This window comes from Chenopodium quinoa, unplaced genomic scaffold (genome assembly GCF_001683475.1).
Source record: "Chenopodium quinoa cultivar QQ74 unplaced genomic scaffold, ASM168347v1, whole genome shotgun sequence".
NCBI lineage: Eukaryota > Viridiplantae > Streptophyta > Magnoliopsida > Caryophyllales > Amaranthaceae > Chenopodium > Chenopodium quinoa.
This window is the reverse complement of record NW_018743920.1, coordinates 7,528,133-7,551,772: the sequence shown is the minus strand read 5'-3', so window position 1 is coordinate 7,551,772 and position 23,640 is coordinate 7,528,133. Positions and strand designations below refer to the sequence as shown.

The following is a 23,640-nucleotide window of genomic DNA, read 5'->3' as shown; positions in this document are numbered from 1 at the left end:
ACCCCTGTTTGTAGGTACAAATTAAAAATCCATGATCAAAGTATTTCAAGGACTAAAGACCGAACCACAATTCATGGTACCAAAATTCGGACACCTGGTCGAAGGGAATCCAATATTGTAGTGGTAAGTTGAAAATATATCCACCGTCAACGTGGCGAGTATTCCATTTGATAAAAATTAATGAAGCGGAATAAAAAAAATAAAAATAACGTCCGAATCAGCATTCTCCAGAACCTTCCTGCGCCTTATAAGGCTATCCCCCACCACAATTTCAAGTTTTCCACAAACTTCCCCGTTTTAGAGAGAGATAATCTTCTTCATTCTCATCAAATCACACAACCTCACGAATTTCGATCAATCAGTTTTTCACGGTTAGTACTATTTAATTTTTGATTTTGATTTGATTGTTTCAATGTACAATTGTTGTGTTCTGGATTTTCCTGGTGAATTTTATTATTAAGAATTTGCGACTTGTTTAGGGTTTGTATTTTGTGATATTTTAATGTTAATGACTTGTTATTAGATTTGATTTTGACTGATTGTTTCAATTTAAAATCAATGTTGTTTTTACAAATTTGCGACTCTTTTTGGGTTTGTATTTTGTGATTTTTTTTTTGTTTGATGTTGATGATTGATCGTTAGGTTTTATGTATACCATTCGCCCAATTTAATTCGAAATCAATTGTTTTCTATACTAGGGTTTTGCGTTCATAAGATAGAAATTGTCATTTCATCTTTGGCGTTAATTTTTTGGGGAAGTTCGAGAAACGTAGAATTGGTTTAAAGTAGTTACCTGAGCTATAAAGGAGTGAGATTTGCGAAGTACTTTAGATGTTGAAATCGATTCTTAATCAACCCGGAAGAAAAATATGCTGTCCCTTTGGTTCGTTAATTTGTAGGAAAACTGTGAATTTTGATAAGGGAATCAGATTCTGGCTTTCCTATTATAGACTACTAGATAACCTGCCTGAGAGTTCTGCTATCCTCGGCTTTGGTCAAGGAATGATAGATTAATTTTCGGGAGTGGATAAGCAATTTGATAAATGCGTAATGTTAATTGTTAACAGCTAGAAAAATATACCTATAAGATATATTTCTGTCTCTAGCATGAATTGGCAAGCAGAGTATTATGTTGATATATGTTTTTTACCCAGCGTTGCCATTTGATGTTGGTAGAACGTAGATTATGTGCATTTGAAATGTCATACTCCGTATGTCTTTTATAACGTAGAAGATTTATAATTTCCCTGAGAATATGGTATTGTTTAGTGGTAGATTGTACTGTACAAAATGAGTTTCAGCATAATTTTTTATCTGATCCAACAAAATTTTATCCCTATGATGTCTATCTTTAAGTGTTATTTGTTGTTGAAACTTGATTAAATTATTTATGATCCATCAAAATGACATGTTAAAAACATTTAATTGCCTTAAGGTTGTTGGGCATGGTATCTTTTCTCTCTCTGAAATTCTCGGTTATGCAGATGATATTTAAACCTTTTGGAACTATATAAGTAATATGTAACTTTGTGAGCTCTCTGCTGATATTCTATATGGATGCTTGGTTGTATTACCGGTGGATTTATTGACTTGCTGGGAATAATCTGCTTGTGGAGTTGCTGTAGTTGAACCTTTTATTTTACTTTCTAGAATCTTAATTTGCTTACCTGTAACAGATGTCGTACTCCCGACGGGATGTTCATTCACCATCGCCGTACAAGCGGTACGGTCGCTCTGTTTCAAGGTCCTTGTCAAGATCAAGATCATTGTCGAGAAGTCGATCAAGGTATTCACCTGTCTTTGAAATGTAGTTTGGGCTTTGCATCTTTCTTTTTCACTTGAAGTATAAACAGAGAGTAACAGCAACAATAGTGATGATGTTTATGCATTTTTGTACCAGGAGCCGTGAAAGCAGTGTGGAGAATCCTGGCAATAATCTGTATGTGACTGGATTGTCAACTCGTGTCACCAGAAGAGAACTTGAGAAGCATTTCTCGAGTGAGGGAAAGGTGATTTTACATTTGCAGATTTTGTGAGCTGTTTAGAAATGGGGCTTTATACGGTTGAATAAATAGAATTGAAAATCAATTGTGTTTCTCTTTATGAACTGGAATGCTAGCAGATTCTGTATGGGTCTATGGGACCTTAGGCTATTTGTTACTGTTACTGTTTCTACTTGCCCTGTTCCCTAATGAATGACATTTGCAGGTTGAGGATGTCCACCTTGTGACAGACCCATGGACCAAAGAGTCACGTGGTTTTGGTTTTGTGACTATGTCCTCTCTTGAGGAGGCAGATCGTTGCATTAAGTATCTGAACCGCTCTGTACTTGAAGGGCGTGTCATCACGGTTGAGAAGGTACAGATTTGTTTTTTCTATTTACGCTTAAGTTCCCTCCCCCTCAGCAGATTACCCTCGTATCAGCAGAGCTCAGCATTTCCCAAGGATTGGTATTCTTTCAAGCGCTAGTATTATTTAGAGCTTTTATGATTGCAATGTTTATGTTTAGAGCTTATGATGTATCAAGATTGGTATTTGTTTCTTGTTAGCACGTTAAGATTGAAATCTGTTTGCTTCTTGTCACCTGAAGTTTTTGTGGCAGCAACAGGTTAGCTGTGTGTAGCAGCTCTTCTCCAAACTACACAACTATCAAATCAATCCAAGCAAATCAAATTTCAGACTTTATATCAGAGGGTTGTATGCCCTGCATTTCTCTCTTTGCTCTTGAATTTTGCTGTGTGCTATTATTGCTTATTTTTTTAGTTCCTTGGCTAAGAAGTCTTTTTTTCCCAAAACCAATATCTGCTGCGTAGTGTACATACATAGAGTCCCGGTTCTATCCAACTGTTAACTAACACTCAGTCCACAAATGCCTATTTCAGGCCCGAAGAAGGAGAGGTCGCACACCAACACCAGGAAGATACTTGGGGTTGAGGACATCTCGCAGTAAGAGTCCTTCCCTTTGTCTTGAGTATTTGTTACCTTATTCTGTACCAACTGGTTTGCCAACTGTTTCCTTTATCCTCTATTCAGGTCGTGGCCGTTCTACGTATTCACCTTACAGCAGGCACTCGTCTCGTTCGTCTGATCGTGAGAGATCCTATTCACCGTACCCCAGGCGAGATAGATCATATTCTCCCTATTATAGCCGTCGGAGCCGCCGATCATGCTCGAGGTCTCTCTCTCCATACTACAGGAGATCATCAGTTGGTAGGCGACGCTATGATTATTCTCCTGATGAAAGGTACTACAGAAGAAGGCGCCGGAGTTACTCCCGTAGCTACTCACCCAGGGGAAGGAGCTACTCACGCAGTTACTCTCCTATACCAAGGAGAAGTTCAAGGAGGAGCTACTCTCGGAGTTACTCACCTAGACCAAGGAGAAGTTCACGGAGGAGTTACTCTCCAAAGCCTAGGAGAGGCTCAAGGCAGAGCTACTCCCGTAGCTATTCACCAAGGCCAAGGAAGAGTACCAGGAGAAGCTGTTCTCGCAGTTTATCAAGAAGCCCCAGTAGGAGCGTCTCCTATTCCCCTAAGAAGTGCGATCGGTCCCCTGATCGTCACTCATCCAGAAGCTACTCGGGTCACAGTGCTCCCTCCAGATCTAAGTCTCTTTCAAAATCTGCTAGTCCAAGGTCTCCTTCACTGTCTACCTGAACAGACTAGTTTCATTATGTAGAATAAACGCTAATCTGATGTTGTCTTAATTTAGATACATGTCCAAGGCTGAAGTTGAATACCTATTTAGGCTTTTGATACTCTCTCTTTCCGTTGTATTATATGAGTATGTGAATTTGTTGGGTTTTCTAAACCAGTGAAGTTGTATTTTGAAGCAGCTTGCAGTTAACCTTCTGCTGGGTTTTAAGTTGTAGCAGACTGAAATTTAAATCTGGGTTTCTTATTTGTGGAGCTACTGCTATAGTAAAGATTATTGAAAATAGTAGAATTAGAAGTAAAATGTTTGGAATTGTTCTTATACCCACTGAATTCTATTGTTTTTACAAGTCACTATTATACCAGGGCTATTATACGCGCTGTGCTACAAATAAACAATCTCCATTATGGGCCTGGGTTTTAAAAAGTAGAGGACTAAAGGTGATCATTAGGCGGGTTTGGGTTGGGCTGAAGCTAAAAAATTATGCCCCCTTCTTGGATTGGGCTGGGTTGGGTCAAGCTTTGGGCTGGATTTTTATGCCTAAACCCGCCCAAAATGGTCGGGTTGTGCGCGAATTTCGGGGCGGGTCTAAAAAAATCAACTAAATATGCATAAAAAACACATTCTCAAACCCGCCAAAAAAAAAATCGGGCCGAGCCGGGCCCGGGTCAAAAAGTTCTGGCCAAAATCGGGCCGGGCTAACTTTGATCCCCTCCAAAAAAAGTAACAGATTTGCATAGAATGCATCATGCATTAGAGTTTCAATCTGATTCTTGAAATTTTGATTAGTAAAGTTCATATATAACATCAGCTTTGTTGGTTGGGGTAAATCTTATTAAAAGAATCCTTTATCTGTCATTCAATTGATAATTTAGACTTTAGGGTAAAGGATATAAAAGCCTCATTAAAAATGCATATTATTTTTCATAAATAACGTGCTCACTAGCTTCAAGCCGAATGCCATAGTGTTTGAATTTGGCTCGTCTGATACTAGCACTATAATTTTAAAGCTCGAACCAAACTTTGATGAAACTGACTTCAAACCATTGACGACAACTATGTGTCAAAAACTACTTAAGAGTAACTACGGTGACATTCATACTAAAAATTATGTAAATATACATTGTGAGCTTCTTTTGTTGAACAAATATAGCTTATACAATTGGAAGACTATTTCTGTGTTTGATTAAATTTAAATATTGAAAGGTAGGGCATCTTGAATCAATAATCTTATATAGTAGAACAACCGCATGAAAAGACGGTACACAAAATAGATGAACATGATTTAGGCCTAGCTTTATTTTGATGAAGTAACTACTTGTTCATGGCACTTCTGGTGCTACTGTTTCAGTACATTAAACAGTTCCAAGGTTGCCACTAAATTACACTTGTAGCATTACACAAATGAATAGACGACTAGACGTCTTCAGATCATTCATCCCTGCAGAGAATAGAAATAAATTAAGTGAACATCGCAGAAGTAGATAAGAAAACATAAAATTGAATTCACAAAATAAGAAACAAGTACCCTCTTTAATTTACAGGGCATTCTTCTATGTTCCATATCTCCTTGGCATATTGTGCAATTGTCCGGTCACTGCTAAATTTGCCACTCCCAGCAGTGCTCAGTATAGACATCTTCAGCCATTTCTTTTGGTCCCTGCAGATGACACAAAGAAATCGGCAAAGCTAAGTAGCAGATCAATTATGGGAAGAAGTGAATGGAACATGATACTAAGTTAGTATAGTAGGGTGGCTCTTTGAAGTCTACAAGGGTAACGCTTTGCCAGGCGGTGAAAAATCTGAAAAAATTGACGTATTTATTAACAAGGCTGAGAAGTCTCAAGGCTCATAGTAATAGTATATATGAAGACCTAGGAAGCAAGGAGAAATTACAGGAAGAAATGACATCACATTTGGGACTTTAAGCAATCAGTGTGGTGTTGGCGCAACTCTTTTACAAGTTACAACCAGGAAGTTTATATTTTCTTCAGTCTTCACAAATTACGACAAAAGATCAATATATCAAATAAATATGTGCAATGAAAAACTAACAAAAAAACCAAGGAACTTTACTTGTATGCTTCATCAACTTTAGCCTGAGCATCCATGTAACTAGGAAAATCATGACCAACAAGGAAATAGTCTCCACGGCCATAGCCAGTATTGCCTTCAAGAGAATCGAGGAGAGGATTATAGTCATAGCTTCCAAAAGCTCCTGATTTTATAAACTCTTTAGCCTCTTCAAAGCGAGGATCTGGTTTGAACTGCACCATCAAATACCATAGTTTCAGGTCAAAAGCAAGGCATGAAACATGATACTAAGCTATATGCATCATCTCTACATAAATTCAAAAAGAGCTAATTTCTTGGGAAGTTATGTTTGGATAGATATGCAACATGTTCCAAATTCTATAGATCTATCTATGATCTCCCTCCACCCCCCCCCCACCCCCCCATATTTGATTGAGTGTATAGTATGGTCATGCATCTGGGTACAACAAAAGCTAAATGCTAAACCTAATTGGTCTGGTAAAGAGGCCAGTCATCAGCTATCCATGCTTGCAATCCAGAAAGATTGCACACCGCTACAGAGTACAGACAGTTTCAGGGAAATTATCAATAAGTAAGAGTAGATACCAATCCATTCTCCCTATCCTTACGGAGCTTTGGCACTTCATCTGCCGTTGCTCCAAAGAGAAAGAAATTATCTTCTCCTATTTCTTCTCTGATTTCAACGTTGGCACCATCCAGTGTTCCTATGATGAGGCATCCATTGAGGGCAAACTTCATGTTACTTGTTCCACTGGCTTCCATGCCAGCAGTGCTGATATGCTGTGATAGCTCACTTCCAGGAATGAGCATTTCTGCCACAGATACGTTGTAGTTCGGAACAAAAACGATCTGAATTATACAAAAATAGATAAAGTAAAAACCTTGAGAAGATAATTGCTATAAGGAGCTCACACAAAATATATAATCAAGGAAAATTCTCATTGGTAGCCCCTAATAATTGTACATTAGTTTTGGTAATCCCAAAAAGAACAAAGTGGCTGACATGTTATGAGTTAGGAGATTATCTCCTTTTCCCTACTTATTTTTCTTTATTTTATTTTTAAATCATCACATTATTTAATCTATCCTCTCTTTTATTCTACAAAATTTCACTCCAATGTAGAATGTATGAAATGTTCTTTCAAGGCCACACCATATTTAAAAAAATGACAAATAACATTTACTATTTTGTAACAAGCATGACTAATTAGTTCCGCATTAACATCAAATGAGTTGTGCAGTTCACTAAAAAAGTGGAGCGTGCAACAAGGTGTTGAATTCTTCTGTTCTCATATAGCTACAGCTACATAAAATTTCCATAAAGACAAGTTTGGAATTCCAAAATTAGTAAGTCGCTTAAACGAACATGGATTTTAGTTATTTGGACATTCCCTAGAAGTATTGCAGGTTGTTTATATCCAACAAATAATAGAAATACGAGAATATGTTTAAACAAAACAAGTAAAAGAACTATATAAAACGAAAGGATTTCAGTAGCATTCCAAGTGTGATTTCAAAAAGAGGTGATATATCTTGCTGTTCATTACCTTGAGATAATTGTTGACTTCTGGATCAGTGTTGACAACAGAGCCCACATCATTTACCAATTTCACTATTCTTTTAGCATTTATATATGTTGCAAAGGCCTTTCCACCAATCATGATGGTCCTAGGTGTAGCATTACTACGCTCTTCCGGACTCATCTCCTATCAGGGACAACTTAAATAAGAATAGTTGCATCGGAGTATTTGCGACAATCTAAAAACAATGTATCGACTAGTGCATATTCATGCATTTCTTGTACATACCTTTAACTTCTTGTACATGTAAATTGCACCCAAGATGTTTAGTAGTTGTCTTTTATACTCATGAATTCGCTTGACTTGTATGTCAAAAAGGCTATTTGGGTCTATGCTTACACCTGTAATTTCAAGAATATATTGTGCCAAGCGCTTTTTGTTTGCCATTTTGGCAGAAGCCCACTCAGCTTGGAGGTCCTCATTGTCAGCAAACTGTAAACCACATATATGATTCAGCATCAATCATCATAATTCAAGAGGTGGTATAAGCAAAACAAATTTTCAATAGTACTTACTTTGCGCAGATTAACAAGGAGATCAAGATTTGTAACCCATTCATCAGTTTTCAACCATTTTGTGATGATATTACTGAGCTCTGGATTGCAAAATCTAAGCCACCGTCGAGGAGTAATACCATTTGTCTTATTTTGGAATTTGGTAGGCCATATTGAGACATAGTCTGCAAATAATTCTGATGTTAAGATGTCACTGTGCAACTGTGCCACACCATTCACCTGCGTAGGATCAGACAGAACCAAGACTAAATCAATTTATTTGCATTTGATTTTCATAATTTTAGTCAAATGAATATATACATATATAGCTAGCTCACCGTATGAGAAGTCACCACACACAGATTTGCCATGCGCACCACTGGTTTTTGTGGATTGTTGTCCAAAATGCACATAGAGTTAACCTTGTCCTCAAGATCAGGCCTTGTGGAATGTATCAACTCCACAAACTGCAAAAAACCATTTCAATGGTTTCGGTGAATATAAGAAACCAGAAGTAGCATCTTGTAATTCAACTCCAAATTAATGTCACTTTCTGTCAAGGACACATGCTCAACTTATAACTTGCATTCACCATTAATTTGATTTTCCATACCAAACCTTCATTATTAAGTCATCTTCTAAATAAGTATTGATAAATGATAACAATGTAGCACCATTAAAAAAAAAAAAAAGCGGACTAGTGATGTTGCACTTAGTGATGGTGCTAGAAAACAGACAGACCTACCCGCTTGTCAATTTCTGTTATGATCTCCATATGACGAGGGAGAAGCTTCCACATTACAGATTGTGACCACTTCTCCAGAGCTTCAGGAAGAACTGTGTGGTTTGTGTAAGCAATGGCCCTGTTTTAGTCGGTTTCACTGTCATTATGGAACAGTGCACTTGATATGTGAACAATAGGAATCATATTAAATTGAAAATCACCTGGTTGTCACATCCCAAGCTTCATCCCAACCAAGCCCTTCATCATCCATCAGCAAACGCATAAGCTCTGGAATTGCAAGTGTGGGATGTGTATCATTAAGCTGAACAGCAACTTTGCTTGGAAATTCAGACCACTGCAGGGGGGTCTTTCCCTCCTTCCTCTCTTTAAATCTGAAAATGATATCCTGTAATAGTAGATAAGACGTCAAAGCAATATACAGACCAAAGGGTCCATATTAGGATCTACTAGTGTAAATCATTAACCATTGCTCCAGCTCATTACTCTTTTTATTAACTTCTAGTCACCAGGATTCCAGCACAAAACTACCCAGATGCCTACATGGAGAGTTCATGAGTGCTAAGAATATATATAGTTGAGCAACAACAAAGTTGCTCTATCCTGATGTACAGGCAGTAGTCTTGTGCTATTGACTTCACAGATATTATAAGAGTATCAAAAAATATACTACAGGGTACAGACTGTACAATAGCTATTGCTATGAAGATTGAGTAGCATGTTTTGAAGTGAAACATAACCAGAAAAACTTTGGTTAATGAACCTATTTCTTATGTCAAATCTTTCAGAGTTATTCCCCATCTCACAGGATTATTTAAAGTTTGCATCAGAGAATGCAGTGGCAACCTAACAGCATGTTTCATGTCAGCTGTGACAGTCAATAGAAACACAGCAGTGGTATCGCAAGCTTTTATTGCTCAGTTATGCTCATCAAGTCACCAGTGTTACTAACAATAGCCACAATCTCTAACTGCAAAGTGGAACATCATGTTTTAAAGCCAACAGGTCCAGAATCAAAAGATGCACATCGATTGATAAAAAAACTTGAGATTTAACCTGAAGTGAAGCACTGCACAGGAAGAATTGTTGCTTCAGACGCAACAGCTTTCCGCCTTCAGTAGTATCTCCTGGATAGAGAACAGCACAGATCTGCAAATGTAAAAAACCCATTAAACCTCAAATCATGCAGTATATTACGACTTTACGAGTAGTACAACTATAAAATCTTGTGTAGGCTTTCATTAGACTCGCCTGTTGAGCTCTGGAATGAATTTGTAGAGAAGATTCATACTGTCCATCATTAAATTGAAACAGATCAAAATCCGTAGCACAAGCTTTTGCTTCCCAAAGACGAAGACTAATGGTGTTTTTGGTCTTGTAACCTGGGATAGGAACATCATATGCCAGAGCCTGAATAATCTCACCATCAACCCATTTTCGTCTGAAATGCACAAGAGGTTTACACATGGGGTCAGGGGGTTTGAAGAGGGTGTCAGGGTGATGTACATAACAACTAAGTTGCACAATGGGTGATGTAGAATAGCATAAAATTAGGGCAGTTGATATGCATGGACTTTTACTAAGTCTCGAGTTAATAACTTGTACTTATTTAAACTCCACAAGCTAGACTCGTGAAATGCTTATAATTAACAAGAGAAGTACATCTTGGAGAGACACTTACGATCCATCGGGATTGACCTGAACTTGACCAAAAAATCTGACAGGAAATACCACATCATGCCTGACGATTTCCCAAGGACTGAACTTCTGCAAAATTTCAGAAGTTTAAAAGTAAGATATAGGACATTTGAATTGGGTTTCATGATATCTTTCAAGGAAAAAAGAAAATGTTTAATGATGTTATAGATTTAGCAGGAACCTCGAGCCAGTCTTCAGGAACCTCTGCTTGGCCCTCCTTAGTAATTAGCTGCTTGAAAAGACCATGCCTATATCTTAAACCATATCCCCATGCAGGAAGATTCAACGTAGCCATGGAATCCAAAAAGCAGGAAGCAAGCCTCCCTAAGCCACCATTTCCAAGTGCTGCATCTTTTTCCTAAAAGACAATTGGTATCATCTCAGCAAAGCGTTAGGATTTGTATTGAAGCTTACACAAATCTCATAGATGGTTAAAAATCAGTTATGCAACTGAGAAATGATGTTATTAGCATACAGCTATTGAGAGGGCAAAAAAAAAAGATATTAGATATTCAAATTATGGTTAGTATCAAAACTTGGATGACACATGTTTCTAGTCACTAAATATATTAAAAACATGCGATGACAGCAGAATAAGAAATGCAAAACTAATTTGGCACATTTAGGAATTACGATGTCAAGGTTCCTTGCAAAACTGATGATATTAATATCTGGCCATCTAATATTATACCTGCTCAACAACTTCCTCAAGCTGATGTCCAAGTTTATTTAGAGCATCTGCATAAGCATCTTGGATGTTCAAGTTTCCAACAGCATTCGTTAAGGCTCGTCCTTGCAGATATTCCATGGACAAATAGTACGTCTGCTTTGGATTACCCTCATGAAAGTGCGAATAGGTTTCATTCCATTGCTGCAGATATCGATTCAAGAAAACAAAGCTACATCAGTCAAATAATTACATGTCTGCAAGCAATGCTAATCCAAATGACTAAAGATACTTCAATATTTTGCTTCACATCTAAGATCAGCTGAACATATCCATATTTTTTAGAGTATTCATCAATTCATATTCATTGCAGAGTGTACCCTAATCATTTCCAAAATGTCACTAAATGATCTTTCTACCCATGACATGAAAGCATGGGTGTTAAGATTGGAACCTGAATAAGACGATCCCGAACACTCTCTGCAGTGGCATAAAAAGCCTGCTCTGGCTCAAACTTTAGAGGGGAGAAATGAGGGCTGAACTGAGCATGGTAGTTAATGTTTGATGCAATTTCAGTTGGTTCTTCAGATAATGGATGTGCTTCAGCTGGAATTTTCGAAGCAATTCCATGCTTTGACACACCATTGGCTTTCTCTGTCCCCATTTGCAGCAGTTAATCCACTCCTACATAAATATGATTCTTAATTAACTCTCAAACAACCTAAATATTTTACAAAAAGAAAAAAAAAAAACCAACAATTCTTTGATAAATCATATATGAAGCATTCCTCAACAAATAACATGAAAAGTCTTAAATAAACTTACCAGCTTGAATTTAACAATATTGGCACAACACTAATTAATCAAATAACACTAAAAAAAAATCAACAAGAACTTTCGATTCGGAATCTGTAAAATTAATCTGAAATTGCATCATACATTCCAAGGATTTTACAAAGAAATGCTCGTTTCATATCCGAGATTAACATTCAAAACAAATCAAGATTTTATGACTGTATATCAGCATATACAGTAACAAAATTGTATATATGTATGATATTATATCAACTGTATATCTTTTAGTACAATATAGAAATTAATCCTGTGTTATCCTGTTATGCAAGGGAGCATCAATTATAAGCACTTGCAGCATTTGGAAAATCAACAGTAAATGTGATGTACAAACTTCAAGATATGAATAAAATCAATCATGTCTGAATATGGTTATCGCATTACTAGTTCAAATCACATTATAGACATGTAAAGTACATTAAATCGTTAGATCATCACATTGAACTTCATCAGACAAATTCATTAAAATACATTAAATCATTAAAATAGCGAAAATTCAATTTCATCAGACAAATTTAGCTAGCAGGAAAAATAAATATGATTGTTAATTCCGAACGAAGAAAGTACATTAAATCATGAATGAAATGAAACAATGAAAATGAGATAAAAGGAATCAAATTCACAAAATTAACGGAGAAAAGCAAATTACCAGAAATTCCACAGAATTTCAAGCACCAGCTGAAACAATAATGATTATTAAAAAAAGTTGAGAAATAATATCTAAAAGCAAATAAAATGAAGCGTTATATATGTAGAAATAGTGAAAATAAATTGCAAATTGCAGAGATATTTTCTGAAAAATTGGAGAACGATAGAAAAAGAATATGCGAAAGAAATTTGACGAAAATGACTGCAGAAAATGCAGACAAACTGATATCTTTGGCAGTTTATGATTGAATTTCTGAAAAATAAAAATGAAAAATTAAGATTTGGCAAACTTTTGGAATTTGATTGATTCAAAGCAGTTCGATTCACGAGGAATGATTGAGGAGAGAGAGAGGAGTAAATTGAGTGATGAAAAAATATTGAGATTGGAAAAGTTTTTGGGAAGGGACACGTGGAGGGTTTAAAAAGAGCGCGCTTAACGATAATTTTTTTATTTTTTGCTTTAAAAGTGCAAGCAAAAATAAAAAGGTGTATGTAATTCAAGTATGGAAAAAATTGATTTGTATTCGTCTTCTTCCTCCAACTTGGGAGATGGGTGGAATCTGGAATCTGAGATATTATTTTCAATGGTATAATATCAACAGCCTCTCGTTTTTCTATGATAATAATAGGCACAATTCTATTTTTTCACCTTTCAAGTGTTAAATTATTACAATTATTATTGTATTAAACTATTTTTTACTTTGTTTAAAAGTGAAAATTATACTCCTTACAAGTTACAACCATCCTTTCTATAGATATTGAAAGAAAGTGGGACGCATTACCTTTTCAAATATCAATCCACGATTAAGGATATTAACCCTTAATAGGCAATAATCCATATTGACAATACACATTGGTACTAGTTTTCATAATCGTATTAATTAGTAGTTACTGTAAACAGTCACTATTGATGCTTTTATTAGGATAATTACTTTACACTATTTAGGGTTAAACACATCAAAATCAAAGGTTGTTATGACAGTCGAGCTATCAGAGTAAAAATATATGATCCTTCAAGCCAAATGAGGCTGTAAGTGATTAACCAATTAAAATAGAACTACAGGAAGCCAGCAATCATTGTAACAAAAATCACAAATTACATTTCCAATCAATCATCTATACAACAAAATTTTCTAAATTAACATTTGACCTTCTGCATGCTGCAAATAATGGTAAAGGATAGGACTATACTAGATATAGAGAGAACTCAAGAATTTACATAACACCCTTTACAATTTGACTATGCAGACATAAAAGAGTAGCTCTCTCCTACAATCCCCAATGATTCTTGGCGTATCTTTCTTGCATCCTTTTCAAGTATATCGACGGATCTATGAGAAGCAGAGTAGTTCAACTGATTTCGCTCTTTAAATTCTTTTCTAATAGCCCATAACGCCTCAACGCAATCCTTCATGGATGGTCTAGACTGCCTAATTGGCCCAGTGCATTTCTTGGCAACTTCTAGAATGTTTTCGATTACCTTGATGGATGTCGGACTTCTGTTCAGCTTAGGATCCATTGCCAGCACTGGCATACCATCTCTTAGCTTGCTCATTGCCTGTATAAAGAGATTAGCTTAGCTAACTTAGCAAACCAAAGGGTCATAACATGAGGCTTAAGATGCAGGACATTTATCTTATGATTCTTAAAATATTTTGTTTTTGTGATCTTTAAATCTGTTGTTTTTAATCATGAAGCCATCACGAAGATCGATTTCATGTGAAACTAAAGTGACATACAACATATTAGAAGATTGCTCATGAAGACGAATACAGAAACAAATGGCTAATCAAAGGAATCGAGTTATAATGTCAGGTAATGTCTGATGTAGTGTTGTTCTAAACAGATGTCGCTCATGACAGGTTACTTTTTATCTAAGCTGAATAAACAGAGAAATACAATATTGGAAGTCACCCCAATCGGAATTAAGATAATGAAAGAGGTAACTCAGGAAAGTTCAGAAATTCCTAAACTGAACATGGCACTAAACTGGTTACTGGATAAGAGTCTGAACCTGAAGATAATCTCGTATAGTCTTATTACTGGCCTACTAGGTCAAGGTGCTTATTGTTGATTCTAAATGACCAAAATTGGACAAAAAAAATAAAAAAAATGATCAGGGTAAAGAAAATTGTATTATGATGTCAAAAGTTTACTAAGTTGGACTGTTTTTTCATGTTAGTTACTAAAGCTGAAACAGCATAAGTTGCACAAAGTAAGGAAGTCAAGATATAAATACAAGGTAGACCATTAATCTTTTTTCTTGACTAAGAAATTAGTCAAAGATAGTTAACTAGGATGCTCACCCATCTTGTGGTAGATCTCTCTTTGACCCCTTTCAATGGTTCAATTGGGTGTCTTCCTGTCGCGAGTTCAACAAGCAATACACCAAAAGAGTAGACATCACTTTTTTCAGTCAACTGATAAGACTTCATATATTCAGGATCCAAGTATCCAGCAGTCCCTTTGATCTGAGTAGATATGTGGGTTACATCTGCACCCTCTGGGACAAATCGAGCAAGCCCAAAATCTGCTACTTTAGCTCGAAATTTCTCCGTGATGAGAATGTTAGATGCTTTTATATCTCTGTGGATAATTGGAGGATCTGTCAATTGCAGAAGCAACAAAAGAGGGATTCATTTAATCAATGTACTAATTCTATAAACGAATTTAAGTAATTCAGTAAGCATTCAGGAATCAGACAGTAGTACCAACTAAAATTGCTTCTGTAATTTCTGGAAATGAATTTTTGTTTTCAAACTAATAATGTACAAAGTATATATATATATAACAGCAGCATTGAATTATCCATTCACAATCAGAGTTCTTAAAATGTTTGACGATTTGGTTTCATATCAAAATCCATAAAAAGAACATGTATGATATAATTGCAATCCAGACTAAGGCCAAAAAGGTTCTCTGGAGCTTGAAATGCACCTACCGTTATAACTGTGTAAATATGTGATTGCATGAGCTACATCAATAGCAATATCCAGTCTTTCAGGAAGCTCAAGCACTAGTCCCCGATTACCTGCATTGCAATTCAAACAAAGTCAACTTCCTCAGACAAGATTTAAAATAGATGAAGGTGTTATATGCAATACATGCTCACTGAGGACACAGCATACTGCAATGGTTAAATTTTCATTTTCGAAAATCTAAATGTGCTAGGACAATGTACCAGCATTCGCTGACATTCAGTATCAGATTATAACAACATTATTCACCGATATAATAGCCATCATTACGAACTATTAAATTATATTTTTTTTATTTGATGAATACTGGATAGAATTTCATCATTAATATACACTGGAGAACTTATGGCTAATGACTTACCATGTAAAAGGTCGAAGAGAGTTCCATTACCGACATACTCAACCACAATTAATTTTTCATCCGGGTGCTCTAGATATCCAAAGAACTTCACCAAATTTAGGTGTTCTATCTTCGAGTAGGCTAGGACTTCACTCTTGAATTCTTGTGCTGTGCGCATATTATACACATCCTGCCACATATCAAGCAAGTCAATGAGCATATCTCCGGTATAACAATCTTTGAGTTAGTTGTTGATCATAAGATGTTAAGCCTGTTACCTTTTTGGCACGTTTTATGGCAACAACAGTTCCATCTTTCAGCTGTCCCTTGTACACTGTCCCAAAACCGCCATCTCCGATAACATTATTCTGAGAGAAATTCTTTGTAGCTTTCTTGATATCATGAAGAGTAAAATTCAATGAGCCATAGACCTCTCCGCTTACTGATCCCGACGAATTAAATGAATCTGGCTGCCCTGAAGATCCTTTATTTTTGCTTCCTAAGGAAAACCCAGCTGAAATAGAACATACAAAGTATATATTACTTAAAATCCTGTAAAATGAGAGCACAATCCAACTCTATCTCATTTTCACAAATATAACAACTTAGCATTGACCACAAAAATTCACACCATCAAGATAATCAAATGAATTTGATTATTGCATCTAATTTCACAATCAATAAACCAGAAGGTCCCCTCTACGAACAGAAAGGCGCTCCTAACCGTTATGAACTGGGCATCCCTTCATGAATAATGAGAAATCGACAGTAACCCAAAGAAAGAAAGAAAAAAAGAATAGAGAAAATGTAAAGGGTGATTAAGGACTAACATGAGTTGCTATGAATCTGATTCGAGTTCTTGTTTCCATAAGATTGCTCCAGATTCGAGTTCTTGTTTCCATAAGATTGCTCTGGTTCTGGGGCATCCCTTTCTGGTTCGGACCCAAAAGCTGTGCAACTTATGGCGAGTTTCCTTATAAATTGGTATAAACGAGACTTCTTTTCCTGGTTTCCATGCTGGGAATTGGGTGAAGAGAGAGGCGATTTCTTCATTCGCGACTAAAATAAAATTCTCCAGGCAAAATTATACTAGAAACAATTTGGATCTAAAAGATGAAGATATATTATAATGATTTGCTGGTGCATAAATTCCACAATTTGGTAGAGATATTCTTTTAATGATAGTATAATAATATGGTGAAAGAATGACTAGATCAATCCTGAGTTACAAGGCAACTAGCATCAAGTTGTTGAATAAATACAGCTAGTCAAAGACGTTGAAAGGTCTACTTAATTTTATGTACAACCGTATTTCGAGTATTCTATTAACTCTCAAACACGAGTTAAAGAAAACAAGTTGTCAAGGGGCCCAAATAACTGCAACAGTGAAAGGCCCCTCGTCTTGAATAGAACATGTTTCCTGCTTAACAGTCTCTCTTTCATTGACCAGTAAGTAGTAGTAGTGCCTAGTGGTATTTTCATTCAACATCTAGCCATTGGTAGAGTAACTCAGAAAGTCTTTATGTTGTCCGCTCCTAGAGTCCGATCATCATTCCTAGTTGTCCACTCCCAGAGTCCGATCATCATTCCTCGACTGGTGGAGGGAGCTGGGAAGTTTATACAAGACACCAAGGGTCACTGCTGCTGATAGCCTCGTTAGTGTATCTACGTGGCAATAAGTTAATTATACAGTTGCTCACATATGCATGAATGATGAATTCGATATTTGCAGCAGGAGTGATTCAGACATTTCAGTGCTTTGGGATTAATAAAGAGATGTCGCAGAACCTCTGTCTTCTGGTCATATGCCTTTTCAACTGTATGTTTATTCCATGATATTTACAGATAAGTATCACCTTACAGAATCAGATTCAAGAATCTGCAATTCAAAGAATAGATGGAGTTTGTCAAAAAAATGTTATCAGTCGTGAGGAAGCTACTGAAAAGTGGAAACCTGGAAATGTGCTTAATAAATCATTAAAGGCACAACACTTACTGGATGCATCGAAATTTACAAGCTCTCCAGTTGAAAATAGATTCCAGAATAAAGCAGCGAGAAAATATAAAAGTGATGTCAGCCATAAAAATCCTCTGAATGATCCAAACAGCTCAACAAAATAACCAGCCCCAACAGTTCCCAGAATTGCAGCGAAAGTTCCAGCTGTATTTGCCAACCCTGTAGATATAAATTGCATCAAGTAAAGAATCCAGAAATCCACTGATTAAAAAAATAAAGTCATTTTCCATCTTTCCCATCTTAATCTTGAAATCCCTGAATAACACATTAAATAAATAATAAAAATAAATTACCATGTAATATGCCAGTATATTGTGGAGCAATTTCCTGGAATCAGAAGAGAGCAAACATACTATGTCATTAGATATTGCATGAGCACATAAACTGAATGGCACTGTGATACTAAAAAATTTAAGTTTCAGAAGCAACAAACCTGAATATTGACAAGGAAACCAGAATGACTGAATGACTTTAGTCCAACAGCTAATGTGAGCCAAGCAGAAGCTATAGATGGGCTAGTTGCGGTAGTCAGACCAATAAGAGCAATGCCAGGGCCAATAAATCCTATTGACTGCATAACAAACAATTTCAATTTAGACAGTTTTAGAGAGGCCATTTAAAATAAAATGAAAAGTATAAGATGAAGCAAACAGATAAATACATAAGAGTACTTGAAACCTAACAGGTATTCAATTGACAACTAGTCGACTACAAAACAAGTATGAAATTGCTTTGATAAACACGGCTATTATACAAAGTTAAAAAAAATGGTTTCAAAGGACTAAATCAACTAGAGAAGAAGAGAATATAGGCACTCAATTCTAAATATCTGTACAGCAAGAAAAAGGAGGCCTATAACACAAAATGATTGAAATGCAGATATATATAAGCACCAACCTGCATGATTTTTCTGGTCAAAGTGATACTGAAACCACGCTGGATCAACGTATCTGACCAAGCACCTCCAAAATATCCCACAAGCGCCATCATACTCCATGGAACAGCACTAAACCATGCTGCTTGTCTAAGATCAACATGATATACCTGCAACCACATTCAAATAACCATTCGAAGAAAAATCACATCACATATGTGACTTCACACACAGAAACCCAAACTTTAATACTCACACTGTTAAAATACAACGGCATCCAGGAAAGAATAACAAAGAAGCCCTGCACAAGAAAAAAAAAATACTTGCCTTAGCAAGAAGAGAAAGACATAATTTTGTTGTATTAGGCAGAGCAGTCAATGACATATATAATGCCAAGATAGAGGATCAGATCAAGATCATTACCCAACTATGCATAGCATTGGCAACCATAAGTGACCAAGTAGGAAGCTTAGACAGCAGCCGCTTGAAAGGTGGGATCACTCTAGCTTTGTGTGCCTTCCCAGCATTGGATGGAGCAGATTGTTGCCTCTTTGTTAGTATGTATTTTAGTTCATACACAGAGATTTGAGGGCTTCTCTCTGGAATACTAGAAGTAGCAGACAACCATACAACAACCCAGAGAAATCCAAATAATCCGAATATCACAAATGGTCCAAACACACCGGCATTAGACATTAGGATTGGAGAAAGTATTAGTCCAATAGCACTACCAAGCTGAAACCCAGCCATTGCTATTCCAACAGCTCTTGCTCGTTCTGCTTTAGGAAACCATCTGAAAAGAAAAGGGTTCAAACAGAGAAGCTCATTACACAATTGCAGTATTGAGTGCACAAAACGACAAACAAGAAATATAAATCAAAAAGTTAGAAGCTGGATCAAAATGACCAGTCAACATTAAATTCCAAATAATAGACATGGTGTACATACTTGGATATCATGTTGTTCATCGAAGGAAGAGCTACACCTTCTGCAATGCCAAGCATAGCTCGCATGGCAAGCAGAGCCCAGAGAGACTTTTCAGCTGCCCAGGGAGTAAGAAAAGTAGCAAAGGACCACAAAGCAACACCCCATCCCATGACAGCTTTACCACCATAGTAATCCACTAGAGCTCCACCTGCTATTGGTGATACAAGGTATCCCCACAAAAAAGATGACTGCAAGCAGCAACAGTAACTTGGATTAGCAGCAGCAGCGGAAACAAGAAACACGTATTCTTAATTTTACTTAAGATTAAATCCTAAACTAGTGATATCAAGTTACTGTACTAGTCGTACATTAAATTAGTCAATAAATTTTCATTATATCGTCACAAACTACTATTGCCTTGCTCTAGGTAAGTTTTAGCTAGTCATAACAAAGTTAATCATTCATACTGATTGGCAAACAGAATTAAATCTTTAGGCACTTCAGCAATTTCCCTAAATTTTAGGTGCACAAAAAATGTTGAGATGCATAGACCAAAAAGAAACTAGTAGATGTAGGGGACAAGAGGAATTCCACCATGCATCCCACTCTTCTATCCATCGACTAACTCAATTTTACATTATATAGATCAATCTACAAGTATTTGAAATGTTTTGCATTTAAATTTTGATGTTCTCATTCCTTAATCAACCTTTAACATTCCCTCCAGGTAAGTGATACCATTAAGGAGCCAAATAATACGTGTTTTGGAACAAAAAGAGCAATTAAACTTCCAATACAACGATAATTGCATTTAAATTGAGATAATAACTTTCCTAAAGCACAAATTCAAAGGTATCAAAAGCAGGTGATTATCAAGTTATCAATATAAAAAATAGCAACAGCGATTAGTAAAGTAACAAAAAAAATAGTAAAAAATATAAATAGACATCGTCGCAACTCACAAGCTAGCTACCTACTAATAGAGCAACAAATAAAGTAAAAAATGATGCCGAAATATATATATATATATACACAAATCCAGAAAAATGACATTAAATAAGAATTGAACAAGGAATTTAAACCTGCAAAACTGTTAAACAAGCAAGCAACTCAAGGCAGTTTCACGTATCCATGAAAATTGTCCAAATAACTCAATATTATCACGAGTGAAAGCAATGACAACAAATTATCCATCATACATATGCAAAAATGGAAACAAGACTTACACAAAAATTAATCAAGTAATTGAAACCTGCAGAATTGTTAAAATTGTAAGAAAATCAAGATAATTATGAGAAGAAAAAAGAAATTCGAAATACAGAAAATTAATTCGGAGTTATCAAAGATGAATGACCTGAACAACGCCAGCAAATGATCGGCTCCAACCATAAGAAAGAGAAAGAGGAACAATGGCAACCGACATAACAACACGATCAGCATTACAAAGAGCGAGAGCCAAAGCCAGCATCATCACAACCTTGACTCGCTCAGACGTCAAAAATTCCAAAAAACTCGGCGCTTCCATTCTCTCTCCTCCGCCATTATCGGCGAGGAAGGGAGAATCTCCGGGAGTAACCCTAGTTTTTCCGGCGAGTAACAATGGAAAACCATGACGGAGCTTGATTGCCGGTGATACCGGAGACGGAGCGCCGGCGAGGAAGGGAGGAAGAATCGAGCGTCTGGTGATGGAAGGAGGAGCTAATTGTGCGGATGAGAGAGAAAGATTGGAGAAGAAGAGGAATTTAGGGTTTGCAGAAGGTGAAATTGGGGGAATTTGGAGTTTGTTGCTCAAGGTTGGAGGAGAGGCAAAGGTGTTCATGGTTTGTTGTTAAAGAGGACTGAGGTTGGTAGAGGAGAGAGAATATGTGAGTTTTATAGTATAGGGATAGTCTCAAACTTCAGTTATCCTAAATTGGGATAGTAAACTGGATTAAAGTAGCCTAATCCCGTGTTCTCTTTGCCTTGATTTTTTTTATTAATTATTCAAACTTAGTTATTAATTTATTATCAAATTCAATTTATGTAAAAAATAGATTCATACATTATATTCATACAGGGCGTTTGGTAACAGGAATAGGGATGATGAGGATAAGAAGGTAGGATAAAGATAGAGAATTAATAAGTGGGATAAGGATAAAAATTATGTTATCCATTATTTGGTATGATTTGGGAATTAAATTAAGATAAGTAGTAAAATTACTTGACTATCCTTACTAGCATTTCTCCTCTCTCCTATTCCTTCCCTTTTAAGGGAAAATTGTCTTTTATTTTTCAATTTTAATCCCAAACCTTATACGTGTCCCCTTTGTTATAAGAATAGAGGGATAACTGCCCCCTTGTTATAAAAAATAGAGGGATAACTCTATTTTTTATCCCTATCCCTTTTATATGAGATAGAACAATTCCCATTAAACAAACAAGGGATTATGAAATACAAGGGATTATTAATCCCTATCCCACCACAAACAAACAGCCTCAGTTTATTTGAGTCATTGTTGCTAACTTTGCTATAGTAGAGACTTTTACACTAGAGAAAGACTCATCTAATGATCTATTAATCATGTTCAAAATATAGACTTTGCTAGCACAAGGCAAATGAGTAAATGACCATAAGCAGATTAATTCGATGGTATTAACTTGACTACACTGCCAGTAATTTTACGATATTAACATAGTAACTAAAATAAGAGATTACGTTCAAAGTTTTAAGAAGGCAATGCATCCATCATCTTCATGAGCAATCTTAATATGCTTCATCAACAATTCATAATATTTTATACAACTCTTCTCTACTTAGTAAATTTTTTATTTTTATACATTATACAGTCTTTCCATATTGCTAAAGTATAAATCTTGTCTTCAGCAATTATTTCTCCAGATGCTTTTCTCTTGATAACAACAGAAATTCCAGAAATAGTTCTTTTTTTTACAAGAAATCATATTCGACTCATTATGCCCTTATTTCAACCAAATATGTACAAATACACAAGTTGAAAAGAACAAGGTAAGCAATCCTTAACTTACTAATCAACAAACCTATTTCCAGTAACAGGATTCAGGCAGTTGACATGGATGCGTAACGATTAGATAGGAATATGATCACCTCAACTTGAATCTTTCATGATGATTTTATCATTTGCACTTATCTTTAAGTACAGGTTTCTTTTTCCTTTCCCTTTCTCCATTAATTTTAGAACTGACTTTCCATTGAGATATGCGAAAATTCAGAGTCTCTGAAACAGATTGATAGGTAACAACCCATTGACACATCCATCATACAGTCATAATTAGAGAATTCATAGCTCAGGACACAAAACAGAGCATAAAAAAATGGAGCAAGAAGGGTGTGTTATGGCTCAGCTAGAGCTCACCTTGAATTCCCGGGTTCCCAGGCTGCCCCAGGGCTGTTCACTCTCTCAGTTCTCCTGAGAGAACCAACACTCTCAAGATATAACGAAGTTATTAAAAACTCCAATGCAGATGTATCATGTATATGTCTAATTATTAGGACTCAATAGTGGAGGTCTTCTCACTAGATAATACAGTATGAATTTATGATCCTGCACAATATATGAAATATGCTTCCAAACTCCAAAGACCCAAGGTAATCAACGACTTTTTCAAAACTTCCAATCTACCAAGAATGATTTCAAGCTAAGAATCAGCTATCTTAGCTCAAATATTCTCCGAGCTATAATGTTTAAACAAGTGTTCCCTAATTAATGGTTCATTTCTAATACACAACACAAATCACTACCTAATCATGTTAAATTAGTCCAAAAGTGTTCCACCACACCACAGTACCACACCACTACACGTTCCCAATACGCAGTTGAGAACCTGAATTCCATATATATGCAAGCTGCATTCATAAACTTCTGTATCTACTTGCATTCCCAGGCCCCAGCAAGAGAGGAGGGGGGATCTGAGAGAAATTAATTAGTCATTTAGTTGTGTTCATTAACACCAAACTCAAACCCTACTTAAATTACCTACATTGCATTAGAATTTTGCAAATGTTTAAAAAATCCAACAGAATTCAAGTTGTTTGTACAAACTAAAGAGCACTTGAAATAAAAGCATGCAATAAATTAATACTCTTTTAATTCCTTTA

At 36.1% G+C, this 23,640-nt stretch overlaps 4 protein-coding genes across 9 annotated transcripts; 1 reads left to right on the top strand and 3 right to left on the bottom strand.

Annotated features, from left to right (window-relative positions):
* Positions 1–111: 111 nt before the first annotated feature.
* Positions 112–3,966, top strand: LOC110688322 (serine/arginine-rich splicing factor SR45a-like). 5 transcript variants are annotated; one of them, XM_021865059.1, is made up of 7 exons: positions 112–371; positions 1,677–1,786; positions 1,901–2,009; positions 2,209–2,358; positions 2,591–2,694; positions 2,883–2,946; positions 3,034–3,102. In XM_021865059.1, the coding sequence occupies exons 2-5, from the start codon at positions 1,677–1,679 to the stop codon at positions 2,621–2,623; spliced, it is 402 nt and encodes a 133-aa protein (XP_021720751.1). In that variant the 5' UTR covers positions 112–371; the 3' UTR covers positions 2,624–2,694; positions 2,883–2,946; positions 3,034–3,102. The 5 variants fall into 5 exon arrangements, with proteins under 5 accessions (XP_021720751.1, XP_021720749.1, XP_021720750.1 ...); XM_021865061.1 differs by having other exon boundaries at positions 115–371; positions 2,609–2,694; XM_021865057.1 differs by lacking the exon at positions 2,591–2,694 and having other exon boundaries at positions 3,034–3,966.
* Positions 3,967–4,762: 796 nt separating this feature from the next.
* LOC110688321 (alpha-glucan phosphorylase 2, cytosolic) lies at positions 4,763–12,794 on the bottom strand. The gene is made up of 17 exons (XM_021865056.1): positions 12,392–12,794; positions 11,345–11,574; positions 10,915–11,094; positions 10,405–10,581; positions 10,207–10,292; positions 9,777–9,966; positions 9,582–9,674; positions 8,729–8,913; positions 8,529–8,646; positions 8,122–8,250; positions 7,805–8,023; positions 7,518–7,721; positions 7,257–7,415; positions 6,295–6,558; positions 5,731–5,921; positions 5,183–5,314; positions 4,763–5,095 (listed from the first exon to the last, which is right to left on the bottom strand). Exons 2-16 carry the CDS (start codon positions 11,552–11,554, stop codon positions 5,188–5,190), a joined length of 2,532 nt encoding a protein of 843 aa, XP_021720748.1. The 5' UTR covers positions 11,555–11,574; positions 12,392–12,794; the 3' UTR covers positions 4,763–5,095; positions 5,183–5,187.
* Positions 12,795–13,378: 584 nt separating this feature from the next.
* Positions 13,379–16,783, bottom strand: LOC110688320 (calmodulin-binding receptor-like cytoplasmic kinase 2). Its single transcript, XM_021865055.1, has 6 exons — positions 16,539–16,783; positions 15,987–16,222; positions 15,730–15,898; positions 15,332–15,421; positions 14,697–14,995; positions 13,379–13,948 (listed from the first exon to the last, which is right to left on the bottom strand). Exons 1-6 carry the CDS (start codon positions 16,759–16,761, stop codon positions 13,631–13,633), a joined length of 1,335 nt encoding a protein of 444 aa, XP_021720747.1. The 5' UTR covers positions 16,762–16,783; the 3' UTR covers positions 13,379–13,630.
* A 93-nt stretch (positions 16,784–16,876) lies between these two features.
* Positions 16,877–21,516, bottom strand: LOC110688319 (probable anion transporter 4, chloroplastic). 2 transcript variants are annotated; one of them, XM_021865054.1, is made up of 10 exons: positions 20,881–20,952; positions 20,753–20,778; positions 19,548–19,774; positions 19,023–19,392; positions 18,856–18,900; positions 18,623–18,769; positions 18,159–18,296; positions 18,019–18,052; positions 17,705–17,884; positions 16,877–17,587 (listed from the first exon to the last, which is right to left on the bottom strand). In XM_021865054.1, exons 3-10 carry the CDS (start codon positions 19,694–19,696, stop codon positions 17,580–17,582), a joined length of 1,071 nt encoding a protein of 356 aa, XP_021720746.1. In that variant the 5' UTR covers positions 19,697–19,774; positions 20,753–20,778; positions 20,881–20,952; the 3' UTR covers positions 16,877–17,579. The 2 variants fall into 2 exon arrangements, with proteins under 2 accessions (XP_021720746.1, XP_021720744.1); XM_021865052.1 differs by lacking the exon at positions 20,753–20,778 and having other exon boundaries at positions 20,881–21,516.
* Positions 21,517–23,640: the final 2,124 nt, after the last annotated feature.

What these genes read in the sequence shown, in the direction of transcription:
- LOC110688322 (XM_021865057.1), top strand. Translation starts at nt 1,677, where the DNA reads ATGTCGTACTCCCGACGGGATGTTCATTCACCATCGCCGTACAAGCGG. An exon ending in GTGTCATCACGGTTGAGAAG is followed by an intron (nt 2,359 to 2,882) that starts GTACAGATTTGT and finishes TGCCTATTTCAG; the next exon opens with GCCCGAAGAAGGAGAGGTCG. An exon ending in GGGGTTGAGGACATCTCGCA is followed by an intron (nt 2,947 to 3,033) that starts GTAAGAGTCCTT and finishes TCCTCTATTCAG; the next exon opens with GTCGTGGCCGTTCTACGTAT.
- LOC110688321 (XM_021865056.1), bottom strand. Translation starts at nt 11,554, where the DNA reads ATGGGGACAGAGAAAGCCAATGGTGTGTCAAAGCATGGAATTGCTTCG. An exon ending in TTCGGGATCGTCTTATTCAG is followed by an intron (nt 11,095 to 11,344) that starts GTTCCAATCTTA and finishes CGATATCTGCAG; the next exon opens with CAATGGAATGAAACCTATTC. An exon ending in AAGTCAACAATTATCTCAAG is followed by an intron (nt 6,559 to 7,256) that starts GTAATGAACAGC and finishes TGTATAATTCAG; the next exon opens with ATCGTTTTTGTTCCGAACTA.
- LOC110688320 (XM_021865055.1), bottom strand. Translation starts at nt 16,761, where the DNA reads ATGAAGAAATCGCCTCTCTCTTCACCCAATTCCCAGCATGGAAACCAG. An exon ending in ATATTTACACAGTTATAACG is followed by an intron (nt 14,996 to 15,331) that starts GTAGGTGCATTT and finishes TGCAATTGACAG; the next exon opens with ATCCTCCAATTATCCACAGA. An exon ending in AGAGATCTACCACAAGATGG is followed by an intron (nt 13,949 to 14,696) that starts GTGAGCATCCTA and finishes CTCTTTATACAG; the next exon opens with GCAATGAGCAAGCTAAGAGA.
- LOC110688319 (XM_021865052.1), bottom strand. Translation starts at nt 21,345, where the DNA reads ATGAACACCTTTGCCTCTCCTCCAACCTTGAGCAACAAACTCCAAATT. An exon ending in TGACCAGAAAAATCATGCAG is followed by an intron (nt 18,297 to 18,622) that starts GTTGGTGCTTAT and finishes TTTGTTATGCAG; the next exon opens with TCAATAGGATTTATTGGCCC. An exon ending in GTTTCCTTGTCAATATTCAG is followed by an intron (nt 18,053 to 18,158) that starts GTTTGTTGCTTC and finishes TTCTGATTCCAG; the next exon opens with GAAATTGCTCCACAATATAC.